Source organism: Gobius niger (genome assembly GCF_951799975.1).
Source record: "Gobius niger genome assembly, chromosome: 21".
NCBI lineage: Eukaryota > Metazoa > Chordata > Actinopteri > Gobiiformes > Gobiidae > Gobius > Gobius niger.
The window spans coordinates 20250869-20273756 of NC_136872.1; the positions used below are offsets into that span (position 1 = coordinate 20250869).

The window sequence follows — 22888 nt, forward strand, 5'->3', positions numbered from 1 at the left end:
AATAACTGAAAAGACAACAGGCATAATCCTCATGTTCTCAAATAGGCATTGAAAGGTCAATTGGGCAGCAAAATGGCTTCCTGCAAGTTAAAATGTCTGGAATTAAGAAATGAAGACCTTCAATTGAGTAATTCTGACAAGTCAGGAAAAAACAGCCAATGGAATAAGATTTCAGCCTGGAAGACTCATTTCAGCATCTCCTACAGCATCTCCAGCTAATGATGAGGGTCACACCTCCACCTCAGCCTATCAGCGCAGAGCCACATCTTCGTCACAGCCAATCATCCCCCACAGTCCTGCGTTTAAGCTCCAGCGTTCATGACTCGTCAGCTTCCCAGTTGTGATGCGACCCGCCTCCACCCCTTCACCGGCAATCTTTCTCATCGATGCTTTTGTCTCTGAGTCTATAGAGCTCCACAGTCCCGCCTCCTCTCCGGTCCGGAAGTAAAACTCCCCTTGCTTTGAGACCGTATTGATTTCGAATAAAGTCTTTAACTCCGTGACTACGTCATCTTGGGCTGAATCCAGCTCTGTGGTTATAAAGCGACCGCAAAGTCAGATGCAGGTGAAAAAAGCACGTATGAGATCGATCTAGTTTACGAAAAAATACAGTTTCCCATGATCTACTACGAGGCTTTTGATTGGTGGAGCTTCACGTTCCTACGCGTATTTATTTATTGTAATGTAGACAACATATTATAAACAATGTATTAAAACATAATGCAGGCAGAGAGTTGACGTTTTATCCAGATCTAACACTGATAGTAAGAAAAATGTCAGATGGATCAAAAATGTTTTCCCAACGATCCAATTAAACAAACCACCTATCATTTTTATTCCAATGAGCAGGATTCAGATTGTTTAATAGTGAAATAATATAGAACTTTTGTCTGCAAAGTAAAAGAAACTCGCCGTGTTTGCTGAAAACCTGGTTGCCTTGACCAGCGGGCGCGATGTCGCAATGGTTCTTGGGATACGGAGTTTCTATAGTCAGGAAGTGAATTATGTCACAGCCTTGTACCTTTGCCTTTTATTCAACATTATGTCTTCTTTTTGGATTGAATTAAAACATTTTATGGTCACGAATTGCTACATAGGTGATTAGCTTTTGCGGTGACGAATTTTTGGAAAATCGACGGTCGTGTAGACAGGGATTTTTTTGCTTCCGGACCGGAGCAACAGGACCGCAAGGGGCGGGACTGTGGAGCTCTATACAGGCTGAATTACGTTAACAATAAAACAACTTACATCCTTTTTTTTTTTAAAGTGCATTATGTGCTTACTTTCCAAAATACAGATCATTTGACCTGCCCATTCAAATCTGACTTGTTTTAGGCACCCTTTACCTGTACACCTTGAAATCTCAGGTCAAATATTGTCATTTTCAGCCTTGTTCTGTTTATCACATTGGATCCCCCCCCCTGTCTTTGCTCAGCCTCTGTCGGTCCTCGTCGGCTCTGAACCACTGAACAGGTACAGCAGCTCCCGTTCGGTCCACTTGCTGTTGCCATGGAAACACGGCACTCTTCCCTCCACCCCAAAAAGAGAGAAGAAGGAAAGAAAAAAAAAAACACATTGACAAAAAAAAAAAAGAAGAGGAGCACAGAAATAAAACATGGGGAGCGGAGGAGGGCGAGTTGAGAATGGCAGACGGGGCCGGTAATGAATGGGGCGCGTTGTGGGAACATTTTGTCACAGCTGTTCCGCTTTCTGCCCCGCACCGATTCAGGAAAAGGGCGGAGAAGGGGGGTTTATTTTTTTATGAATGGTGAGGCGTCTGAGGAGCGGGAGGAGAGGGAAAGCGTTTTGGTCATGAGGTCGACTCTTTTGACATCATTTGAAGGTCCTCGTCCCCCCCAGGGCTGGACGATTTTAGAGAAATGTCAAACTGTGATGTTTCTGACAGGGATTGAGACGGCAGTGAGAGCTCCAATCTTTGTGTTTTGGAACATTTGATCACAATAACTGCAGGAATCTCACGTATTTCGGTTTGTAGAGGTCTAACTTGGTGAAGGCTAATGGGGAACATTAAAGGAAGAAACTGGGACAGGATATGTGTATGAAGATTTTATATGACCTATATATTTCTGAATGTGGTTGTTGTGCTTTACATTATGTTTTCCCCAAAGGGTGCCCAGTCTACTGTTTATACTGTAAGTCGGGCACTCATTATTGAGCTAAATGAACGATACTGCTGCTGCTGCTGCTGCATTTATATTAATGTAATGGAGTGACCCGCGCTCGGATTGAAGAGAAAAGATCTGGCTCTTGGGATCTAAGATAAGATGGGAGACATTCACAGAAACACTGAGGTGTGCAGAATAGGCAGGGAATGTGAAAAATAGTGGTGTCTTATATACAATGACTACGAAGAACTTTATGGGGACAAAAGTATAGACGGTAAAAAATAAAATAAACAGACTATAACCAAAAAATGTCAGTGTTTGCCGTTTAGATTCATTGACTCATATGGGTGAGTGCTCGAGCCCACGACACTCGACCACGATTCTGATCTACTGGATTCAGGCATGGTACCACACTAGGGGCCGCCATTGCTGTAGTACCTCCATATCGCCGCTAGTTCCCCATTGGAATGCATTGTGCTTTAAAGCCTGGTAAATCTGGCATGATTTCCCCCTCGAGCGTAGTCATTATGGCAAACGGGGAGAAGTGAGGAGGAGTTAGCTAATTCGGGTACATTTACATTGTCTTAATGTTCATTAAAGGGACTATACTGGGTTTAAAAATGTAAAAATGATTTATTTTCCTCCCCCTAAATGTTCCAGCAATGTCCTAAGGTGTAGAAAATCCTGCACTGTCACTCAAAAAGGTGTCACTTCGGGTCCGAAGTGCCGTCATGCATGAGCTTAATATAGAAAGTGCAGTTACACGTATGACCTGAGGTGGCAGTAATGAGTATATAATGGCCAACTTGCATCGAGCCGCTTTAATGCATATTGTCCCACTTGAAACTAAATAAATGAAAGAATCACCAGGACTCATGCTTCAGACAGTAAACTCCTGCCTGTCACCTGTTAACATGCAAAAGAAGAACCCTTTGCTCAGCTCTGGCGGAGGTGTTTTATTTCATCAGTGATGAATGGATAAATTACGTGTTTAAAGCGCCGCACGCTTTGAGAAAAGCCCTTTAAAGTGCAGTGACACATGGACACGCATCAGATGATGTGCCATGGCGTCTGGCCTTTAGAACTCTTTTACTCAGGGTTTAGTCCCATGTTTTACCTGCTTTAGATCTGGTGATGGTAGAAAGCCTTTTCATTTAAAGCCACACAACTCTCCAGGTGATATTACAGTAAATATAAAATATTTTTCTTCAATAAAATGCTTGTATCTTATTCAAGTTATTGGTTGAAATGTCATGCTCGATGTGAAACGTTTCTTCCGGCGTCGAGGATGAAACCACGGGGGTCGCTCTGGGACGTATGCAAAAGCACGTCTGTATAATTAGCCCCTATACATCGGGTGCGCTGCTCATTGACACGGCGGCAGGTGGCGGATGGATACGTGTTCAGACAGGAAGCCGCATTAGGAAGCTTCTGTAGTCGAGTCACAGCCCAGACGCCGCTGCCTGCTGTATGCAATCATGGCAGGAGCTGGAGACGGGTGAATGACACGCTGGGAATCAACTCCAATGACAGATTGTTGATGTGGATATGTATAGAAAGAGCAATTATGGGAGCTGAACAGATGGGAACTCTTCATACTGTTTGGGTTTCAATGCGGCTGCACCCGGTTTCTCCCATTCCAGGCCTTGACACGAGTTGGAAGTTGGATTCATGCCGTCTGTTACAACTTGTTTGTAAATTAGTGTTGGTGGATTTATTAACAACAAAAAACATATCGCTTAAGAGCACATGGTTTTCTTACTTTATCATCACTGAAGCTTCAACGCCTTCTTTAGCACAGCCCAACGATTCTCAATGAGGTTAATTGGGGCCGGATGAATCCTGTCATGTTGGAATATGCCTGTACCATCAGAGAAGAAGAAATCCATTAATGGAAAAACCTGGTCATTCAGGTCAGGCAGTGTATAAATTGCTAAAGGGTTCTGGTTTAGTGCAGTCAAGAAGCTTTTAAGGAAAGAAGCCTCTGTTTTCCTGAGTAATTTCATGAAGTTCTTTCCTGGAACTACTTTTATTATAGCTCAGAACACTGGTTGGGTTCTTGTACAACGTAATGAAGGTTAAATCGTTGAATGGACTGGGTTTGGTTGAGATGAGGACGCTTCGCCTCTATTCAGAAAAGAAGAAGTTTATTTGTATAGCGCCCTTTCACAGACATAGTCACAAAGCACTTAGCCTTGTTTTTTTCCAGACCCTCATAGTCATTTCGTACAAGGGTCTGGACCTTCACAATTGAGCTCCATTATCAGGTAGGAGGGGTGAACTCCTTTGAAACTATTGGATCTGATTTTCGCTAGCGTTTGGTCGTGAAGCAGCCATTATAACTTTATCATAACTCTGTCATAACTCTTTCATTGCACATTCCAAGGCTTCAATTTTAATTTCTGGATATTTGGGAGCTGAGCCAGAACGGATCGAAGAGCTTCCTTTACTTTCGTATCCGCCTCCATTTCCAAACTACAACCAGCAAATGCGGTGCAAATGCTTGACATCACCTCCAAGCCCCGCCTCCCCCGCTCGCTGAATGATTGGTTGAAATTCAACCGATGTAACGCGGCCACTGAGATCAGATGAAAGTATCTTCAGTTTCCCCTGGAGGGAGATTGACAGAAGCGCTGTCACGACTGCACACGTCTGCTCCAACGGTGCCTCTGACGGCCACCATTCATTCACACACACATCATTCATCCTGGCCTATTGTACATGTTTTTAGAGGTAGGGGAAACCTGGACACTAGGAGAACATGCAAACTCCACACAAGAAAGGAAAAAACTACACAAAGTGCTCAGGAAGTCAATAAGAAAATGTGTTTTTTTGGGGGGGAGGTGCTCTTTGGTAGCCTGGCATCCAGACTGATCTCCGATGTTTATTAATTAATAAACAGGAGACTAGTCTGGCGACCCTGTCGTAGAAAAGCTACTGCTGGAGGCGGGACTAATGTGGGACAACCGAAGCGCATAGCAGCCAATGAGAACATAACGGATGTGACGACAGAAACAGCAACAAGAAAGTTGTATCATTCGGACATTAACAATGGCGCTCCTGCCACACGGAGTTCAGTAAATGTCGTTCATGTCAGAAAAACTTAAGAATACAAGCATAATGGAGCATTACGTGAAGTGGTTGCTTGTGTTGAAAAACTACAAAACAAAGGCGCAACAACGTGACGCCCGTTGAGGGAGCTGCTCTGATTGGTCGGTAGGCTCCATATCGCTGCGTCACTTCCTTTGAAAGCGCGCAATGGAGTGTTGCCAGACCCTCTTCTGTAAAGAAGCGGAGTCTGGTTGGCGAGACTAGCTCTTTGGTGTTTGGGGAACTAAGTCTCAAAACAAAAACAAAAACCAAGTCACTCATCCTCCCACATCATGAATCTCTATTTACATTTATAAAGCCTTTTTTGTGCTGGGCTGTTGAGTTATAAAATCTTTAAAACATATTGCAGGTTTCTTCCTCGCGTATCGGCTCGCACAAGCCTTCACTGTGATGAATCCTTCCTGGACAAATGAGAGCCTTCACAAGTAGTTTGCCTATGAAATCCCTTCACTAAATCTTACAGTAATCGTGCTTGAGTTGACTTGACTTCTTACATTAGGTCGTGCTGTTCGTAACGTCTCTGTTGTGCAGCCATATCACCTGCTCTCAGGCTCTGTATGTTTTGGCTTGCATATCAGTATGACGCACACCAGAGGTTACTTATCTCTCTCTGTACGGAAGCAAAGCCAGACTTGAATGGTCAGACGATCACAGTGTCCCGAGTCTTTAAATGAACTTCTCCTGCGTAAGACATCCAGACTCCTTCCTATTTTTCTTCTATCCTCTGGGAAACCATTGTTTTATCTCTAACAGAGCAACTCTTCTTCAGATCCAGTGTATCCAGCTGTAAACAAATCTTTTCACATTTGCATCTAAGTTTTCCTAGAGCCGGGAAGTAAATCGCAGTCCTCGAATTACCTCCTGCCCCACTTTTCACCTTAAGAAGCTTCCTGTCTCTGAATGGAGCTGTTTGTCGTCCCGCAGGTGAAACTGGAGTGGTCGGAGGAGGAGGCGGAGGGGGGGCCAAGTTTCACGGCGTTGACCTGCTGCAGCACTCGCCCTGCCCCTCTCCCGGAGACCTGCCCCACCAGCCGCGGTCCCTGGAGCCCGTCACGGACACCCCGCACCAGGGCGTCCCGCTGAGGAAGACCCACTCTGACCTCGAGGCGGTGCTGAACCCAGGTGAGCGTTTGTAAAGGGGGGGAGGAGGCGTCTCTTGAGGGGTTCGAAGCTTCTGTGGAAGAAAACAATCCAGTTTAAGAGAGGAGAGCTGCTCTTTCACCTCCTGCTCCCACAACTAGTGCCGCAAATGCTGAATTATAGATGTACTTTCACACCAAATAAAGATGCAGAGAAATTAAGAAGAACAAAGCGGTCCCACAGCTGAACATATTTCGGCTCGCTTTGAGTGCCATTTTTTCACTTCTACTCGACAATCTGTTCAATTTTCTTGGCTTATATAGTGTCCGCAACATCCCTAAAGACCCAGTTTTTATTAATCTGCTCATAGTCTGCCAGAAAACTCTTAACTAAAAAGAGTAGACGAAAAAGTACAATCAATTTACGGATTTTGTCAAGTTGTCTATGGATGTCTGAGAATTTAGTTGATCTGGAAATGGTGTTGCCTATATGATTTAACAGGCCTCATGCTAGGACATAGTGATGTTTGCGTCTGTTAGGTTGATGGGCGTGACCCAGAGAAAACCCAGTCTTCTCAGAAAGATTCCAAAAAGTGTGTTGTATGTTTGAAGGGGGAGTACAGGCTCTATGCACGCAAATGAAACATGACTTCAAAATGGACCCTACATTGGCACTTGTGTTACCTTGAGCTATTTTTTTTTTAGACAAGACCTCATAGGGAAATGACAGAGACCGGATACCCAAAGGCCAACTTAGGATCCACTAAGTTGTGATGACACTTTTTTATCGGCCGTTCATTGAAGCGACCCTCACTTTCTTCCTGGTTCCTTTCCTCGCCTGGTATGGGAGCTCCTCTGCCTTGAATCAGCTGGTCAAGTGGTCAAAGAAAGTCATTGGCCTCAGACCAGTTTGGACTTTCTGCATGATAGACAGTTAGAAAGGATGCCACGAAGCATCATAAAAGACACTGAGCATCCTTTACATTCAGAGTTTCGATTGCTTCCATCTGGGCGTCGGTTTTTGATGCCCATAACGAACCGTTTTAAGAAAAGTTTTGTTCCCGCTGCCCTTTCCTTAATGAACAAGTAGGGATCTAATTGCCCCTGACACGGCTTTTTATCTTTGTTACTGTCCCAAAAAGCTTCTTCTGAGGTCCTATGTGTCCTAGTAGTATGTTCCTCACTCTTGCAAAGCTTAATCCTTTGATCGTGAAGTAAAAACATTCGCCATAGCTTCAGGGGGCTTGCAGGGCTTATGGTGAGATTGCGTGAAAGTACCGGGTATTTGGATTAATATTGCATTTTCTAGCCAACAAAGTTATTACGAAATATAGTCTCTTCAAATGTCCTCTCTTTCCTCCAGACAACACTCCGGACCGGCGTTCCAAGGAGCTCCTTTACCCAGCGGCGATGGACCACTCGGGGCTGCTATGCTCGACCTCCCCCTCCTCGTCCTGGAACGGACCCAAGGGCTCCACGTTTTCCCCCGGGGCGTGGAACGAACCGTACAACAGCAACAACTACCACTCTTCCACCAACAAGGGCCCTGCCGTCCCGCCGAAACAGCACACCATCATCGGAGGGACCATCCAATCCGTCCATTCCGACCACAGGCCTCCGATCGGCAAGAGGAGCGAGACCGAGGGAGGGGAGGCCAGCCGGGGCAGGCAGAGGTCGGCGCGCTCCATCGCCGCCGCCAACGCCTTCAAATTCCGAGAGCGATCGCTTTCCACGCCGACCGACTCGGATTCGTTCGGTTTTGACGGACGTTTGCCGACCGGGAACGGCACGAGCGACCAAAGACACAACAACTATCTAGGCATGGGCGAAAACTACGCCTTAATGTACCCCAGCGGCAGCTCGGAGGACAGCGCGAGCACGACCGACACCATTTCCATGGCGGCTTCGGACTACAGCAACGAGAGCAGGCTGAGGCTACGCTCGCGGTCGATTTCGCTGAAGAAGTCGAAGCGCAAACCGCCGCCGCCGGTGAGGAGCGTTTCGTTGATGAAGAACTTGGGGGAGGCGGAGGGGAGGATACACCACGAGAGGGGTCTTTACAGAGACGGGAGGCCCAAGAGTTTGCACATTCCCAGGGAGCAGTACACAGACTTCCAGCCCGACTTTCTCCTGCCGAGTTCGGGTAAAATGTCGGGCGGGGATGGGGCAGAGGGGAGGAGGGTGGACAGGCCTCCGAGTTTGGAGATACAAGCTCCGGACAATGAGGGAGAGACTGACTTCCCCAATCACTGGCAGCTGGGAGAGTGGAAGAACAACAACGACCCCTACAGGTAAAAATGAACTTTATTTTTTAAGAGTAAGAATGTGAATGGATTTGAAAATCTGGAACTGAGTCATACATTCAGGGCTGGACTGGCCATCGGGAGATTCGGGAGTTTTCCCAGTGGGCCGATGTACTTTTGGGCCCGTTGGCCCAGTCAGACCGAGATCAGGCCCATTATACCTTACACCAGCCCACAATTAGCGGGAAAATCCATTAGAATATTTATCATTACATAGATGCAATTACACAACTCCTCCAGTAGAGGGATGCGAAGCCTTTTATACCCCTCTGGTGGCACGCTTTCTTGAGTTATGGTTCCCAGATAATCTCGTATAATGAGCTATGGGCCTCTGGGACGTAACACTCATGCCCCTTACATTGCGTATATAAGAGGAAATAGTTTATTGTAGCACCCTCCAGGACCCATAGAACCATAGACCTCTATTTTTTGTACATTTTAGACAAATGTTTGCAAAGAAGTGCATGCTGGGAGTTGTCAGGTGACTCCGCCTTGCCCCTCGTCGTCAGTGCGTGCAGTTTGGAAATCTTCTAGTTTCCATTGAAAGGATTTACAAATTTTGGCCTTTTTGGGACTTCTATGCTCACTCCACACCTCCATAACTTTGTGGTGAGTTTTCATCTTCAATCTACAGTGGGATCTTTTTTTTTTTTTTTTTTTTAGAGGACCGGTCTTGACCCAAAAGTCCCGGGCCGATTTTTTCTGCCAGTCCAGCCCTGCATACAGTTCTACAGGGACACTCACAATAGGACTGGTCCACACCGTGACTATAAGATGGAAACTACATGGATGCCTTTTGAGTTCCATTGTATCTAATTTCAAAAGAGGATGCCTTAAAGGATTACACAGAAGACAACCAGTTCTTTTGCAAACTATTTATGGAGGCGGTGAGACACTACAGGGAGCAATTTGAAACTTTTGCTGTAGATTAGTGACAATGATATGAGGACAAATGTGTTCCAAGTTTTCTTTCAATTTAAAGCAGAACTAAGTAACTCATGCCCCTAGAGGCCATAAGCGCCACTGCAGGCGTCGTAACATGTTACGGTTTTTTACTCATTAATTGCCCGTGAGAGTAAATACTACACTGACAGAAAAGACAAAGGGAGAGAGGGATAATGTACATCCAATTACACAATGGAGATACATTTTTTCCACTCAAACTTGGCAGTAAATACTGTTTAAGTGGTGCTAGCCCACAGTTAGCTTCTTCTTCTTGATTATATTAGTGTGTATTGGGGCCTCAGACCCGGTGCAGGGAAAGTTGTAAGGGTGGTTTTCACTAGGGGGAGATGAAAGGCCCCACAGTTTTCCCATTAAGGGAATAGCCAAAATTACATATATTTTCTACCAAAACATTGTCTGAATGTTGCTGACTCGTCTTTTGCTTTGGTTTGATGGAGGATAGCTTTACCTGATTGATCTACGGCATTCCGAAAGACAGTGTAGAAATCGGAATAATGGATAGAGCCCGGTTTAAACAGATGGTTTTACCTTTTCTATCCAGTTATTGAACATGCCTGCCATTTGTGGAAAAGTAATCAACTTCTCTTTTGGGGTACAGTTTCTTATGTAAATCTTTGGGACAGCTTCTTGTGAATATCATACAATCGTATCAGTTTCCTATGATATGCATTTAATTGTTCATTGTAGTATAAATTTTAGTACCAAGATCATAACTGGAATTCTAAATCCAACGTGTGTTTTGATAAAGGTTCACTCTTACTGAACTATCTTCTTGTTTATGTCCTTGTCCTAGATCTCTCTCTGGCTCCAGCACGGCCACAGGTACCACAGTCATTGAATGTATGAAGGTCCGGGGCAGTTCAGAGTCTCTTCTGGACTCGCCTTCCACCTCCCGCGCCACTTCCCCCTCACTGCTCTCCGCAGAACCCGAAAACAAAGCCTCTTCCCCTTTCAGACCCCACGGACTCATGTCTCCCTCCAGCGGTTACTCCAGCCAATCGGAGGCCCCGACGCCGACCGTCCCGTACAATCACGGAACTGGCCATGGGACGGGGATGTTAACCGGCTGCAAGATGCGGCCGAAAATCCCAGAGAGGAAATCGTCGCTCCCTTCGCCGAAAGACCCCGCTGCGAGGTCCAGACTGTCTTTCGAAATGCCGGGGAACGCGCATCTCGAGTTGTCCTCCATCAAACCAAAGCAGAAGGCGAGTCGGCGCCATTCGGACACGTCTACGGCGGAGAAACCCGGGAAGATCAGCCCCAGTTCGTCTCAAGCGCTGCCCGTGGTCACGCAAAACGAACTCAAGACGATACGCCTTCGTTCCGTGTCCCGCGGCGATCTGGAGGACTGTCCCGACGGCGCGTCCGACACGATCGAAGAGGAAATCGGCAGGGATATCGGCGAAAACCCAAGCCCGCCGCCGACTTTGCCAAAACCGAGGCCGCCCGTTGCGATCAAGCCTCCTCTGCCAAAGCGACCGATGAACCTTCAGTTGAAACCGCCATCCCCTTCATCGACTTCCCTTTCCACCGACTCCCCGCCTGGTTCTCCCGTGGATCGTCCCGTCCCGCTCGGAAACATCTACAAAGTCATGAGAAAGCCCAAACCCAAGAAGCCGCCTCCGCAAGCTCCCGACGTCAACTCCAACACGATTCAAAACGCCAGCTACGAAAGCCAGTTCATGCCGCACGCGCTTTTCGACTTGCCGCCGCTTCCGGACCCGCAGCCTTTGCTCGAGGACCCGGCGCTGGAGCCAGAGTTTGACCCCGATCTGGAGGTACGTCCTGGGGATGGCGGGTCGCTGCCGTCCCCTTGCAGTCACCAGGAGGCGCCAGAGCTACAGACCAAGAACAAAACGCTGCCCACGAGGATAACGGGCCCCTGCCTGGCAGAGCTGGCGGATAAGAAGAAACCCAAGGTATGGACTGTAGCAATCTTAGGGTATTGTAATTTAGATTATGATACAATGTTTTCATTTCAAATCAATTGTATTAATGGTTTACAATAATTGCTCTCTACAAGCCTGTGGTGATAAGGTTTTAAAGCGCTACACTGTGGTCGCAGCTGCCCTGGGCTAGACTCAATGAAGCGAGGTTGCCAATCTCTATCATCCGACCACACATTATTTTCATACAGGCGGGGGGGGGTCTTTCCCAAGGACACATTGACAATCTGCGCCAGCAAAAATCTTTGTTTGAAACGCCTACCACTCGGTTGTATCAGTGATTCCCAATCATTTTAGAGTTACTCAGCATATCCCCTCCAGGCCACCGTTTTTCCATACTGAGATATGCTCTTACCTGAGCTTAGACGAGTTGATACTTCACCCCCGTTTGGAGCTATAGGAATACATTGGGAGAGGCCAAATGCTAACAAAATCTTTGGTCTTGTTGCGTGACCAAGGGCACACAGTTCTTCCATACTGTGATATGTTCTTACCTGAGCTTAGACGAGTTGATACGTACCTGTCTGGTCTTTGTGCCCGTGGAAGAGCGTGGTAGCTTCCAACTTCTCTCCGTTTGGAGAGAATTACTAAAGCCTAACATGGATTTGAAACGTAGTAGCAGGATTTTCAAAGTTATATGGTATTCTTTTGAAGAGAACTCCAATATTATGTTGCAAACAGAGGTGGTCAATACCAAAGTACCAAATGGCCCATTTAAAAGCCTTATGATGTGCTGTCTGCAGATGTACAGTCAATCCCATAGCATAGTAGCGAGAATATACTCCAGTTTGAGCATCAGTTGTAATTTCTCGACTCCTCTCTCTCCAGGTCCCACCCCCTGTCCCCAAGAAACCCAATGTCCTGTTATTCCCTTCCTCGGGCCACTCTTCGTCCAACGGCGGCAGTGAGCGCCCGACCTCCCTGGCTGAGAGCCCCGTGTGTGCCCGCTCCCCCATCGGGACTTTTCTTCTCGAAGACCTCTCCAGCTCCCCGAATATTCCCGAATGTTTGCTGGAGGAGCGGGAGGAAGAGGAGGAGCAGATCTACAGAGTCGAGGCAGAGACCGACAGCTCCAAAGAGTCGTCGCTGCAGGACTCCTCCCTCACCGAGCTGGAGAACAAGATGGCCGCCGCGGAGTTTGGAGCGGGTAGGTTTCTCCGTGCAAAAAGTAGAAATGGTGTTTGATCCTAACGAATGCGGACAGTGAGTAAGTCTGTGAGTCTGGGAAACTTTTCCACTTGCCTGGTCAATGTATTTTTGCTTTAGCCGTTAGCATTTAGCCATCAAACATCACAAATTATGAAAGATCCAGGTGTTTTCAGCTGTTTTCAACCCATCGTTCACATTTCGGTGGGGTCAAAGCCACGTCAGAAGTCTTTGATGCTTGTCAGACCTTTTGAATTGGAATTAGCATACAAGTGTCCTCTGAGCTAAATGTTAACTCAGATTCCATTAAGTTTCTGCTTTTTGTTGGGGTTGGATACAAATCCAATGGCCACTAAACATCAACTTATGAAATGTTACTGATGGAGAAACCACAGAAAATGTATTAAAGATACCTCGCCATATTTTAATATAGGGCCTGGCTTCACCATTCATTTGTATGGGGAGATAGCTGTTTGCTACAGAAGTAAGGCATAGATAGCTAAATGCATTTCTATTATTTCTATGGGGTTTTCAAAGGTATGCAAAACTCTTTTTTTGTATTTTTGTGTGTGTATTTATTTATTTAAAAGGGACAATGCATTTACACAAAGTACAGTATACTTAAAATGCAGGATTATAGCTCAAGCTAATTTCCATCCTCTGTCCCCAACCGGACCAGGCCCGGCTACACCACACACCACTCACTCTGCAAAGCTTTGAGCTTTTAACCATGTTCTTATAAAGGATAAGCCATTACCGAACCTTTGTTTAGTGCTCAAAATGTGTCAATCACAGAACCATACATTTGATAGCATGTCGTAAACCTTTATAACAAGTCATTCACATTGTTTCCTGCAGAGGGCGCTCAAGACCAATTTGAAATCCTTGTCAGCCCAGTCTCTTATTTCTTTACTGTGTTTTCTTTACATTACCGTATTTTCCGGACTATAAGTCGCTCTGGAGTATAAGACGCACAAGCCAAAAATCGCCTAATGAAGAAACAAACAACAGTCATAGGCGTACGATATGCTAACGTAACACATTGATGGTTAGCTACATGAAGCTAAACAACAAACTAAATAGTCTGGTATGTTAACGTCACATAAACAGTTCAGTAACTATAGCATAAAGTACAGACCAAACTCTCCATCTCACTCCTAATCACTAAATCCATTGAAATCTTCGTCCTCGGTGTAACTTCTGAACAATCGCCATGGCAACGAACTGAGCACCGTTGACAAGCCTTTCCCGACAGCACGTTTTTCAAGCTCTCATTTGTGAACTCGTTCCTCTATCTGTGGCTCTAGCTTTTAGCCCGTTTCTGCTGCTCGATTAGCCTGCAGTGCCCTCTGGTGGCATGTGAAATGAGTCCATGGGTTTCTACTTTGAGAGAAACTGAAATATGAACCACTAACCTAAAACAAGAATCACATGGATTTCATGTTTGTTGAGGTTTGAACTTCAGGGTCAGCCCATGTTTCTTTTGTAATGAAGATGATTAATTGTCTACAGACACAAAATCACATCTGTCTGTGTGATATGCTGATTTCAAACATCCAAATAATGATTTCTGCATAGTTTTGATCATAGTTTTGTTGTTGTTATTGTGAGAGCAGAGGCTTCAGTGATTTGAGGTAATCCAAGGCCGACTGTTTTGTAATTACGCCTCCTGCTGTTTGCAAAAGTCAGGGTGACATTTACTGCTTTGACTTAATTATCAGATCAAGTTTATTTATAAAGAGGATGACTTACAGAGATGTAGGAGGAAAAAGTCAGATTTTTAACAGATAATGAATGAAATTAATGATTTGCCTGTTGTTTCCAGACGACTCGGCTCTGGGGGAGAAGACGGTGCTGCACATCGCGGAGGAGGCGGATGACGATGTTCGGACGAGCACAGCCTCGACTCACACCACAGAGGACCTCTTCACCATCATTCACAGGTCCAGACACTTCTTTAAGAATGTACTGAAGGGGTCATCTGCCCACACAGGTGCTAAAGAGCGAGTCCAATAGCATATAGCAGTTTTGTAGGCATGTTGCATCTGATTTACCATTTGCCTGTATTACAGTATGAGGGCCCTGAATCTGATATGTAAATGAGAGAATACTGTGTGAGACTCTGCAGCTGGTTCGTTTTATACGTGCGAGGGGAGACCGGAGCTGGTTATCACACTTTCTTTTATAGAGTCCACTGCTCGTCAACACGACATCCCACGAGAGCCACAGTACATTAAATTAAAGCTTAAACTATTGGCTTGGTGTACGTCTTGTTTTCTTCGTTAAATATCATTGCATTAAAGCAGCACTAAGTAACTCATGCCCCTAGAGGCCATAAGCGCCACTGCAGGGGACGTAGCATGTTGCGTTTCTTTACTTATTAATTTGCAGTGAGAGTAAATACTACGCTGACAGAAAAGACAAAGGGACAGAGGGATATTGTACATCCAATTACACAATGGAAATAAACAAACTTGGCTGTAAATACTATTTAATTAGTGCTAGCCCACAGTTAGCTTTGCCCGCTAGCCTGTTCTCTTCTTGTTCGTGATTCCATTAGTGTCTATTGCACCTCCAACCCGGAGACAGGAAAGAGGGGGAGATGAAAGACCCCTCAATCATCCCATTAACACTTGTATTACCCCCAGAGGGACTATGGAATGGATTTATTAAGGTAAACAAGTTGTAACTACTCCATTAAATACTTATTAACTGACAATCTTCCTGTCTTTGACTGAGACAATGTGCCCCATGTGTGGGGAGGTCGTCACAATGAGTGGGGTTGGTTGTCCCTGTTCTTCTAGAAGTTTCTTGAAGATAAGCGCCAAAATGGCGATGAAAACGAGACATAAACGAGGATGCGAACGCAACAAAAAAGGGACAAGAACGCAATAGAACAATCTCCAAAAACGCAACTAAAACATGGCAAAAAAAATAGGGGGGGTAGGGGGAGGAAAATACATAATTTGAACATTTTTAAACTCCTTATAGTCCCTTTAAAGTACTCTAAAAATGTGTGAAATGCTGTCCTTTTTTTTTCCTACAGGATATCCCATTAGGTCATATATAATGTAAAACAGTAGCATTTGCAGAAAATGGTTCTTTACTTCGGGCTGAGATTCGACCCTTGGTGTTTCGGCAATGATGAAAATCGTCCTTCCACGATGCAAACTTGCCTACCCCTGATCTAAAGCTTTTTGCCGGATATAGAATTTTTCAGAAACTACTCACCTCTCGGTTTTTAACACAACATCAATTGGCAAAACCCACCCATAGCAGGCCATACATCCATCCATCTTCTTTCACTTTTCCGTTTCCGGGTCGTGATCACATTGCACCAGCCCCTTATGGCTCCTCCCTCTGGTGGTCAACAAGCTCCTCCCGGGCCTGTTGGTCTCTCGTAAGAGGCTTCTATTTAGTTGATGTTCAATACCAATATCAATATCAAGTCACAGCGCCCCCTAGTATGGCTATAAAAAGCAATGCGACAAACAGGCCTCCCCTAAGGAAAAAGCTTGGTAAATGAACCCCTTTGAGTGTCATTATTAAAGCCCACATTTCACATCCATGGACTATTTTATAAGTAGCGAAAAGTCCCTCTCCGCCACTGATTTCGACCCCAAACAAACCTCTGCCTGGTGGTGTTTTGCAGCTCCAGATCACACGATAATACAGGCGCTCGTTCAAAGGTGTGAGTCTGAGCAAACTTCCCTAGCAACAGCGGCGTTTACTCCAGGCCTGTGTGCGTCCATTGGCTTTATTCGTTTTTCTGTGTGTCTGGACGAGAGCGGCCCAGTCTCCAAGCAACAAGTGTTCGTGATTTTACCTCATGCACATCTGAAAATAGACGGAAACGCACACAAGGAATGAATGGTTTTATGTGCAGGTTGAAAGGAAAGTCTCTCCTGCACCTGTGAGGTTTGGAAATGATATGAAAATATAGCTGTAGTGTATACATATTTTAATCACAGTTTTAGACAGTAATCTCTGGGATTTTAATGACCAGAACACTGAGGATATTTAACAGGAAAACCTTGGTAGTTGCACAGCTTTCTGTCACTGAGTGTGTGGAGCTTTTCTGTGTCAAGTTTGCATGTTCTCACCTCTACCACTGAAAAAATGTACAGTATGGCCCTCTTTGAGTGATTGTGAGTAAAGAACACCTCAAAATACTCCAAAAGTACTTGACAAAATGGTCCACTGTATGTGAATGTTAAATGGTCTCAACTACTGTACATTAGGCACTCAAAGCTCTTTACAGCAAAGAACCACGCATCCATTCACACTCTCATTCAACAACAGTGCACCTTCAGGAGGCGGGATTCGAACCCGAGACCTTCCGAACATGAGACTACCCGCTCTACCAACTGCACCACTGTCGTCCCGAAAAGTGTTCTAGTCTACAGGGGCTTTTCGAGGACGAGGCAAACAAAAGATTCTACAAAGCAGAGGGGAGAAAAAGACTTGAAATATACACTGCCTGATTAAAACAAAAGGTCACACGCTCTAATATTTGGTTGGAACACTTTTAGCTTTGATTAGAGGCAAGGCAAGTTTATTTGCAGAGCGCAATTCATACACAGTGCTTCCCAGTTGCATAAAATTACAAGAAAATGAATCAATTACAGTAAAAGGCAAGAGTGCAGATAAAATACTTTCAGTCATATGCATCGGTAAAAAGAACTGTTTTCAGCCTGGATTTGAACATTGTCAGAGTTGAGGCCTGTCTCACATCCTCGTGAAGACTGTTCCAGATTTTAGCTGCATGACACTGAAACGCAGCCTCACTGTGTTTATTATTGACTCTGGGAACCACCAGGAGACCCCTCCCTGAAGTTCTCAGGGCCCGAGATGGTTCATACACAACATGTCTTAGATGGACTCTGGTGCTAAACCATGAAAAGACTTGTAACAAGAAGAGCTGTTTTAAGTTCTATTCTCTGAGTGTCAGGAAGCCAGTGCAGAGACCGGAGCATTGGACTAATATGGTTGTATTCCCTGGTTCTTGTCAGGACTCGAGCAGCAGCGTTCTGGATGTTCTGCAGCTCTGACAATGAGCAGCCGTTGCAGTCGTCTAACCTGCTGGACACAAATGCATATATAAATCTCTCTAAGTCTGGTTTTGATTGGTGATTGATTCCTCTGATCTTAGCCATGTTTTTCAGATGGTAAAAAGTGGATGATGTTATTGCTTTGATGTGGCTGTTTAAGTCGATTACTCCTAGATTTCAACCATGATTTTTTTGCTTTTAAAGAGAGAGAGACTCAAGGTGACTAATAACACTTTGTCCTTGTGTCTGTGAGCCAAAAACAATTATCTCAGATTTGTGATTACAGCACACATTCGCTGTGGTGATGTTTCAATAAGCTTCTGCAATGTCAAAAGACCCAGAGTTGTCAATATTTCACCAAGGTCTTGTATTGATGATGGGCAAGTGTGACCACAAAGCCTTCTCCAGCACATCCCAAAGATTCTCAGGACTCTAGTGACCGATCCATGTGTGAAAATGATGCCTCCATGAACCCTGGTCATTCAGGATGTCCAGGTGTTCACTTGATCTCATTCTTTGGGCACATTGTGTTGCTGAACCTTGACCTGACCAACTGTAGCAGCCCAAGTTAGTTAATTCAGGCAGTGAGTAATACACAGCAGAAGTTCAGTGATGGTCAACAGGGTCATAACGCACCTCCTTCATGTGTCTAACTTCGTTCTTCTTGAAAAAACACTGAGAAATTGCAGTTGCAGTCTTTGATATCTCTTTTCTCTTTCTCCAGATCGAAGAGGAAGGTCTTGGGCCGAAAGGAGCCCACGGACTCCTTCGGCAGCCGGCAGAACCTCTCCTCTTCCCCGGTAAAGCACAACACCAGCGGCTCCGACCTGCGCAGCTACACCCTGGGTGGCGCCCAGCGGTCCAGCAGCTCGAGGAACGAAAACTTCATGGCGCTGCTGCAGAAGAAGGGCAGCAAATCGTCCGGCGGCGGCACTCGCGTCTCCGCCATGGAGCTGCTCAAAAGCACAAATCCTTTAGCCCGACGGGTCACGGAGTTCTCCGGCACGCCCAACGACGAGGCGGACTCCGGGAACGGGACCAACCAATAGTAACGAAACGCTACTATCGACGCAAACCCCAGCGATGCAGCGCCGTCAAGGGGGGGCACGCCCGGGCGCTCCAACCCGATGACTGACCATTTCGAAAACGTCCTATTGGAAAAAAACGGAGGGCTTGTGGGCAAAAATGGTCGCACACACGGTTGGAGCACTGCTGTCCCTGCAACTGGACGAGCGTGTAGTATTCCCGGTAGTCCTGACAAAGATGGCGGATTTCCTCAATTTGGGAAAGTGTTGGCTGAATTAGGAGTGTATTTCGTCCTAGTCTCTACGTGGACTGTGGTGAAGAAAGTAGTCGTTAAAAATCAATTTGAGTGGGAAAAAAAGTCATCAGCGAAAACAAACAGTGCCAAGTAGACGTAATCGTGGAGTCTATTGAACTGGACCTTTTCAAGTATGTCCTTATTTTTGGGGGGAATTCCCGGCTTGGATTACATGGTAGTTGCCGTACCATAGCAAAACCGTGATCGAGGAAACTGGATTTACAAATTCTGTCCATTTTTGGTGATCTTTTCTGTCCGATTCTCGCCGCCGAAGACGATGACGCCGCTGATTCAACCGTGGATTTCGGAGAGTTCCACCAGACTCCAGCCAATGGAGCATTTCCCCCCAAAAAACCAAGCACTTTTTTCCCCCTCCCCCATTTCCTTTGGCATCGGAGGTTGGTTTACGCTAACTTTCATGTCAAGACATTACCCATACAGTTTTTCCCCCCGAGTATATGTTTGCCATTCTTCAACAAATCGAAACCATCGTGTACAAAGTTCGGCTCTATCTTAACGCATCAATCGGCAGACTCGCTCACACCGGAGGGGAACAAACTTTGGAAAAATGTAAAACAACGTCATGCAAGAATCTATGTTTTAAATGTAAAAGAACAAAAAAAAAAACAGAGTAGGCCGGCCCAGCGGAGTTTTCCAGAGAGAATGAAGCAGGGGTTGGTTTTGTAACAGGGTTTTTATCCACAAAAATAATTAGGTCCTCGGTGAAGGGACCAACGGACTTTCAGAAGCTACGGCAAGCCAGAGGGGACCTAAGGCGGCGCGAGTGTGGGGTTTGTACGAGTGAAGCCGAAATGAAGCAGGGAGAGAAAGTCGATTGTTTTAAATGAGCATGTTTTAAAAATGCATGTGTGTGTGTCCCATTTTTACAACCTTTTATTTCGAAACACCGGCCTTTCTTTGTTGTACATTCAGATTTGAGTCAGTTTTTAAGCTGCAAGCGATTAAACATGTTCATATCATTTTTGTTTTCATTGCTTCTTCCTTTGGTTTTTACATTCATTATGTTTTACATTTTTACTTTGCAAAAATGGTGCCCTCTATTTGTGTTTAGCATAATATTAGCACAGATAGCCTACAGCGTCTTTCCTTTTACTCCTCCACTGCTTTAACAAATGCTGGATTACTGATTTATTTTCTACCAAATAAAGATACAGAGACATGGAGAGGAGCAAAGTGGATCATCAGCCCATAAATACAAAAATAACGGGGAATTCAAACATTAGCTTCATGCTACAAGCTAACGGCTAACTTCAAGTGCTGTTTTTTACTTCTACTGGACAATCTGCTCTGTGAAAACATTCATATTGACCCGATTTTGACTTGACTTCATTGGTGTGTGCTAAACATGCTGCCAGAAAACAGCTAAAAAGAGTGGAAAAAAAAAAATATTTCCATAGTTACAGGCAGCATCGCTCTGGAATCGCTCATATTAAATGGTCATGTTTGAAGCAGCCTAAAACAATGGAGAAAAACTAAACTTTCTTCCATTGCTCCAAAACTACTTTAACAAAGGCTGAATTATGAGTATATTTTTCTAGGAGCTAAGTGGTCAACAGCCCATGAATACAATACAATTTTTCACTTGTTTTTTTGTGTGTGTAAGCCGAATGCCCATCTCGGGTCGCCCGTTGTAATGGAATTTCTTTTGGCTACCAAACAATTTTGATAGTTAGCGTAAAGCAACGAAGAAAGCTCTGATTTGGACCGTTTTAACCGCTGGAAAGTTGATCATCTAAAGCGTTTGTGTCGTCGCCGTGGAGCTGGTACAATATTAGCTTAAAGTCTGTTTTTACACCAGGGCTGCGAACGGAGATAGACAGAAACTGAAAGAACTGAACAGCCGTTCATATGTAGGACAAAGTCCAGATCTGAATCTGTGGCCTCATGTCAGTGACATTGTCTGTGTCGGGCTGATCCCAGATCCTGTCGTTCCCCTGTCCGCTATGGTCCGCTATGGTCCACTATGGTCCGCTATGGTCCGCTATGGTCCGCTATGGTCCACAATGGTCCACTATGGGCCACTATGGTCCACTCCTGCTTACGGAGCCGCCGTCCTGACTCTTCCCTCGCTTTCAAGATATTGACAACATAAATATTTGCAGGAAATGTCACTTGAGACTTCAGTCTTTAAACCAATGCCCGTAAGTCTTACACTTCACGGTTATGGCTCAATACTCTCCAGTGTTCACGCTTCGCTACCTGAACTCGTTCACACATTTCAGTGGCGGTGTGGTTTGTTTGGGCCAAAATTAGGAGCCTGATTGACCCACGCATGCGCAGTCGAGATGGGCATTCGGCTGATTATGTTCATAGTAGAACAGAAAATGGCTCAAACAAGTAAAACATTGCAATTCCCAAAACATACTTTCTCTCGGCTCGGCCATGTGACGCCATTGTGGTCTTAAAGTGGACACATCATGCAAAACATTTTCTGAGCTTTAAACCATTGCTCCTTCCTCAAAAACATACTGTAGTTGTTTTGAGTGACCCTGTTCACTTTGGTCGTTTCTTCTTCTACTGTTAAGAGTCCTCCGATCCTTGTTTTTGGCACGCTTAATTCCCCCTACTGCCAGCAAAAGGTGCTCCAACCAAGCTTTGGCAAACCAACGCTGCCCTTGGTGATCAAGTGTCCTGTCCATATTTGGATTCATAATCATGGGAAATATCTTTGCTGCGGAGGCGCCCAAAAGCAGTTTATCAGCTGCAATTATGCCTGATATGTCCACTTCAAAGGCTGCCTCTTATTTTATCTCCCAAAACAGCGTGTTTACAAAAGAAAACAACATGTAGTGAAGGAGTTGTTTCTGAGATTATCACACAGAAAAGACATTTACACAAAAAGAGGAGTTAGTAACAGTGCTAAAAAGCTACATGACTGTTGTTCTCTTTGAAATAGCTAATTTACTTTACTTACTTGAAGTTCTGTACTTTACTCAAGTAGTATTTGTGTTGAGAACTACTACTTTTACTCCACATCATTTGAAGGATAAACATGATGCACCTCTAAAAAGTCTCCAATAGATACAAACGGCATCGACTCGCCCATATACGGTCATTTTTTAAAACAGTTAAGGGGGAAGACAATTATAAACGTTCTCTAATTATTCAAAAACTACTTTAACAAACGCTGAATTTTGAATATAGTTTTCTAGTAAATAATGATACAAACACATGGGGAGGAGCAAAGTGGTTCAACAGCCCATAAATACATAAATAACGGAGAATGCTAACTTGATGCTATATGTTAGCATCAGGCTAATGCTAGCGGTTAGCTAGCACTAGCTATGATTGCTGTTTTTTCACTTCTACTGAACAATCTGCTGTGAGAAAATATCCATGTGGGCCCGATTTACACTTGGCTTTATTTATGCGATAAATAAGTTGATATTCCACCAGAAAATGACAATAAAGAGTGAAAAAATGTGTTTCTCTAAAGATTCTATTTTCCCCCTCGGCGAAGCCACACACCCTTCCATGACGAGATGCCGTCTGTATCTATTGGCAATTTTGAGTGTTTTGCTCATGTTAAAAGCCTAACAGTGTGTCCTCCAGAACAGTAGGTGGTGCTGTGCAAGACATACTGTCAAATGCTACTGACTTACAGCGAGTAAGAAGATGCTTGTTTAAACAGATTTGTACTTTCCACTTTGAATAGTATTTTCTACAGCAAATACAGTACTTTTAGCAACTTTTACCATCATTTGAGTACATTTTTGATCCATTTATATATGATTTAAATTATTGTCACTGCCAAGCACGTTTTTATCCATCACTGTGTTTCCTCCTGTGTTTCCTTCTCTCAACATCGAGTCTATGCA

At 44.8% G+C, this 22888-nt stretch overlaps 1 protein-coding gene across 2 annotated transcripts in view; it reads left to right on the top strand.

Moving 5' to 3' along the window:
- nhsl2 (NHS-like 2) overlaps positions 1–19393 on the top strand; it is a 189317-nt gene extending 169924 nt beyond the window's left edge. For both annotated transcript variants that reach the window (XM_079579864.1, XM_079579865.1), the window contains exons 5-10: positions 6162–6359; positions 7680–8607; positions 10379–11504; positions 12360–12678; positions 14503–14620; positions 18453–19393. In XM_079579864.1, coding sequence (XP_079435990.1) covers positions 6162–6359; positions 7680–8607; positions 10379–11504; positions 12360–12678; positions 14503–14620; positions 18453–18777 — 3014 coding nt within the window. In that variant the 3' untranslated portion in view covers positions 18778–19393. The remainder of the gene's footprint in view (positions 1–6161; positions 6360–7679; positions 8608–10378; positions 11505–12359; positions 12679–14502; positions 14621–18452) is intronic.
- The last annotated feature ends 3495 nt before the right edge of the window (positions 19394–22888 follow it).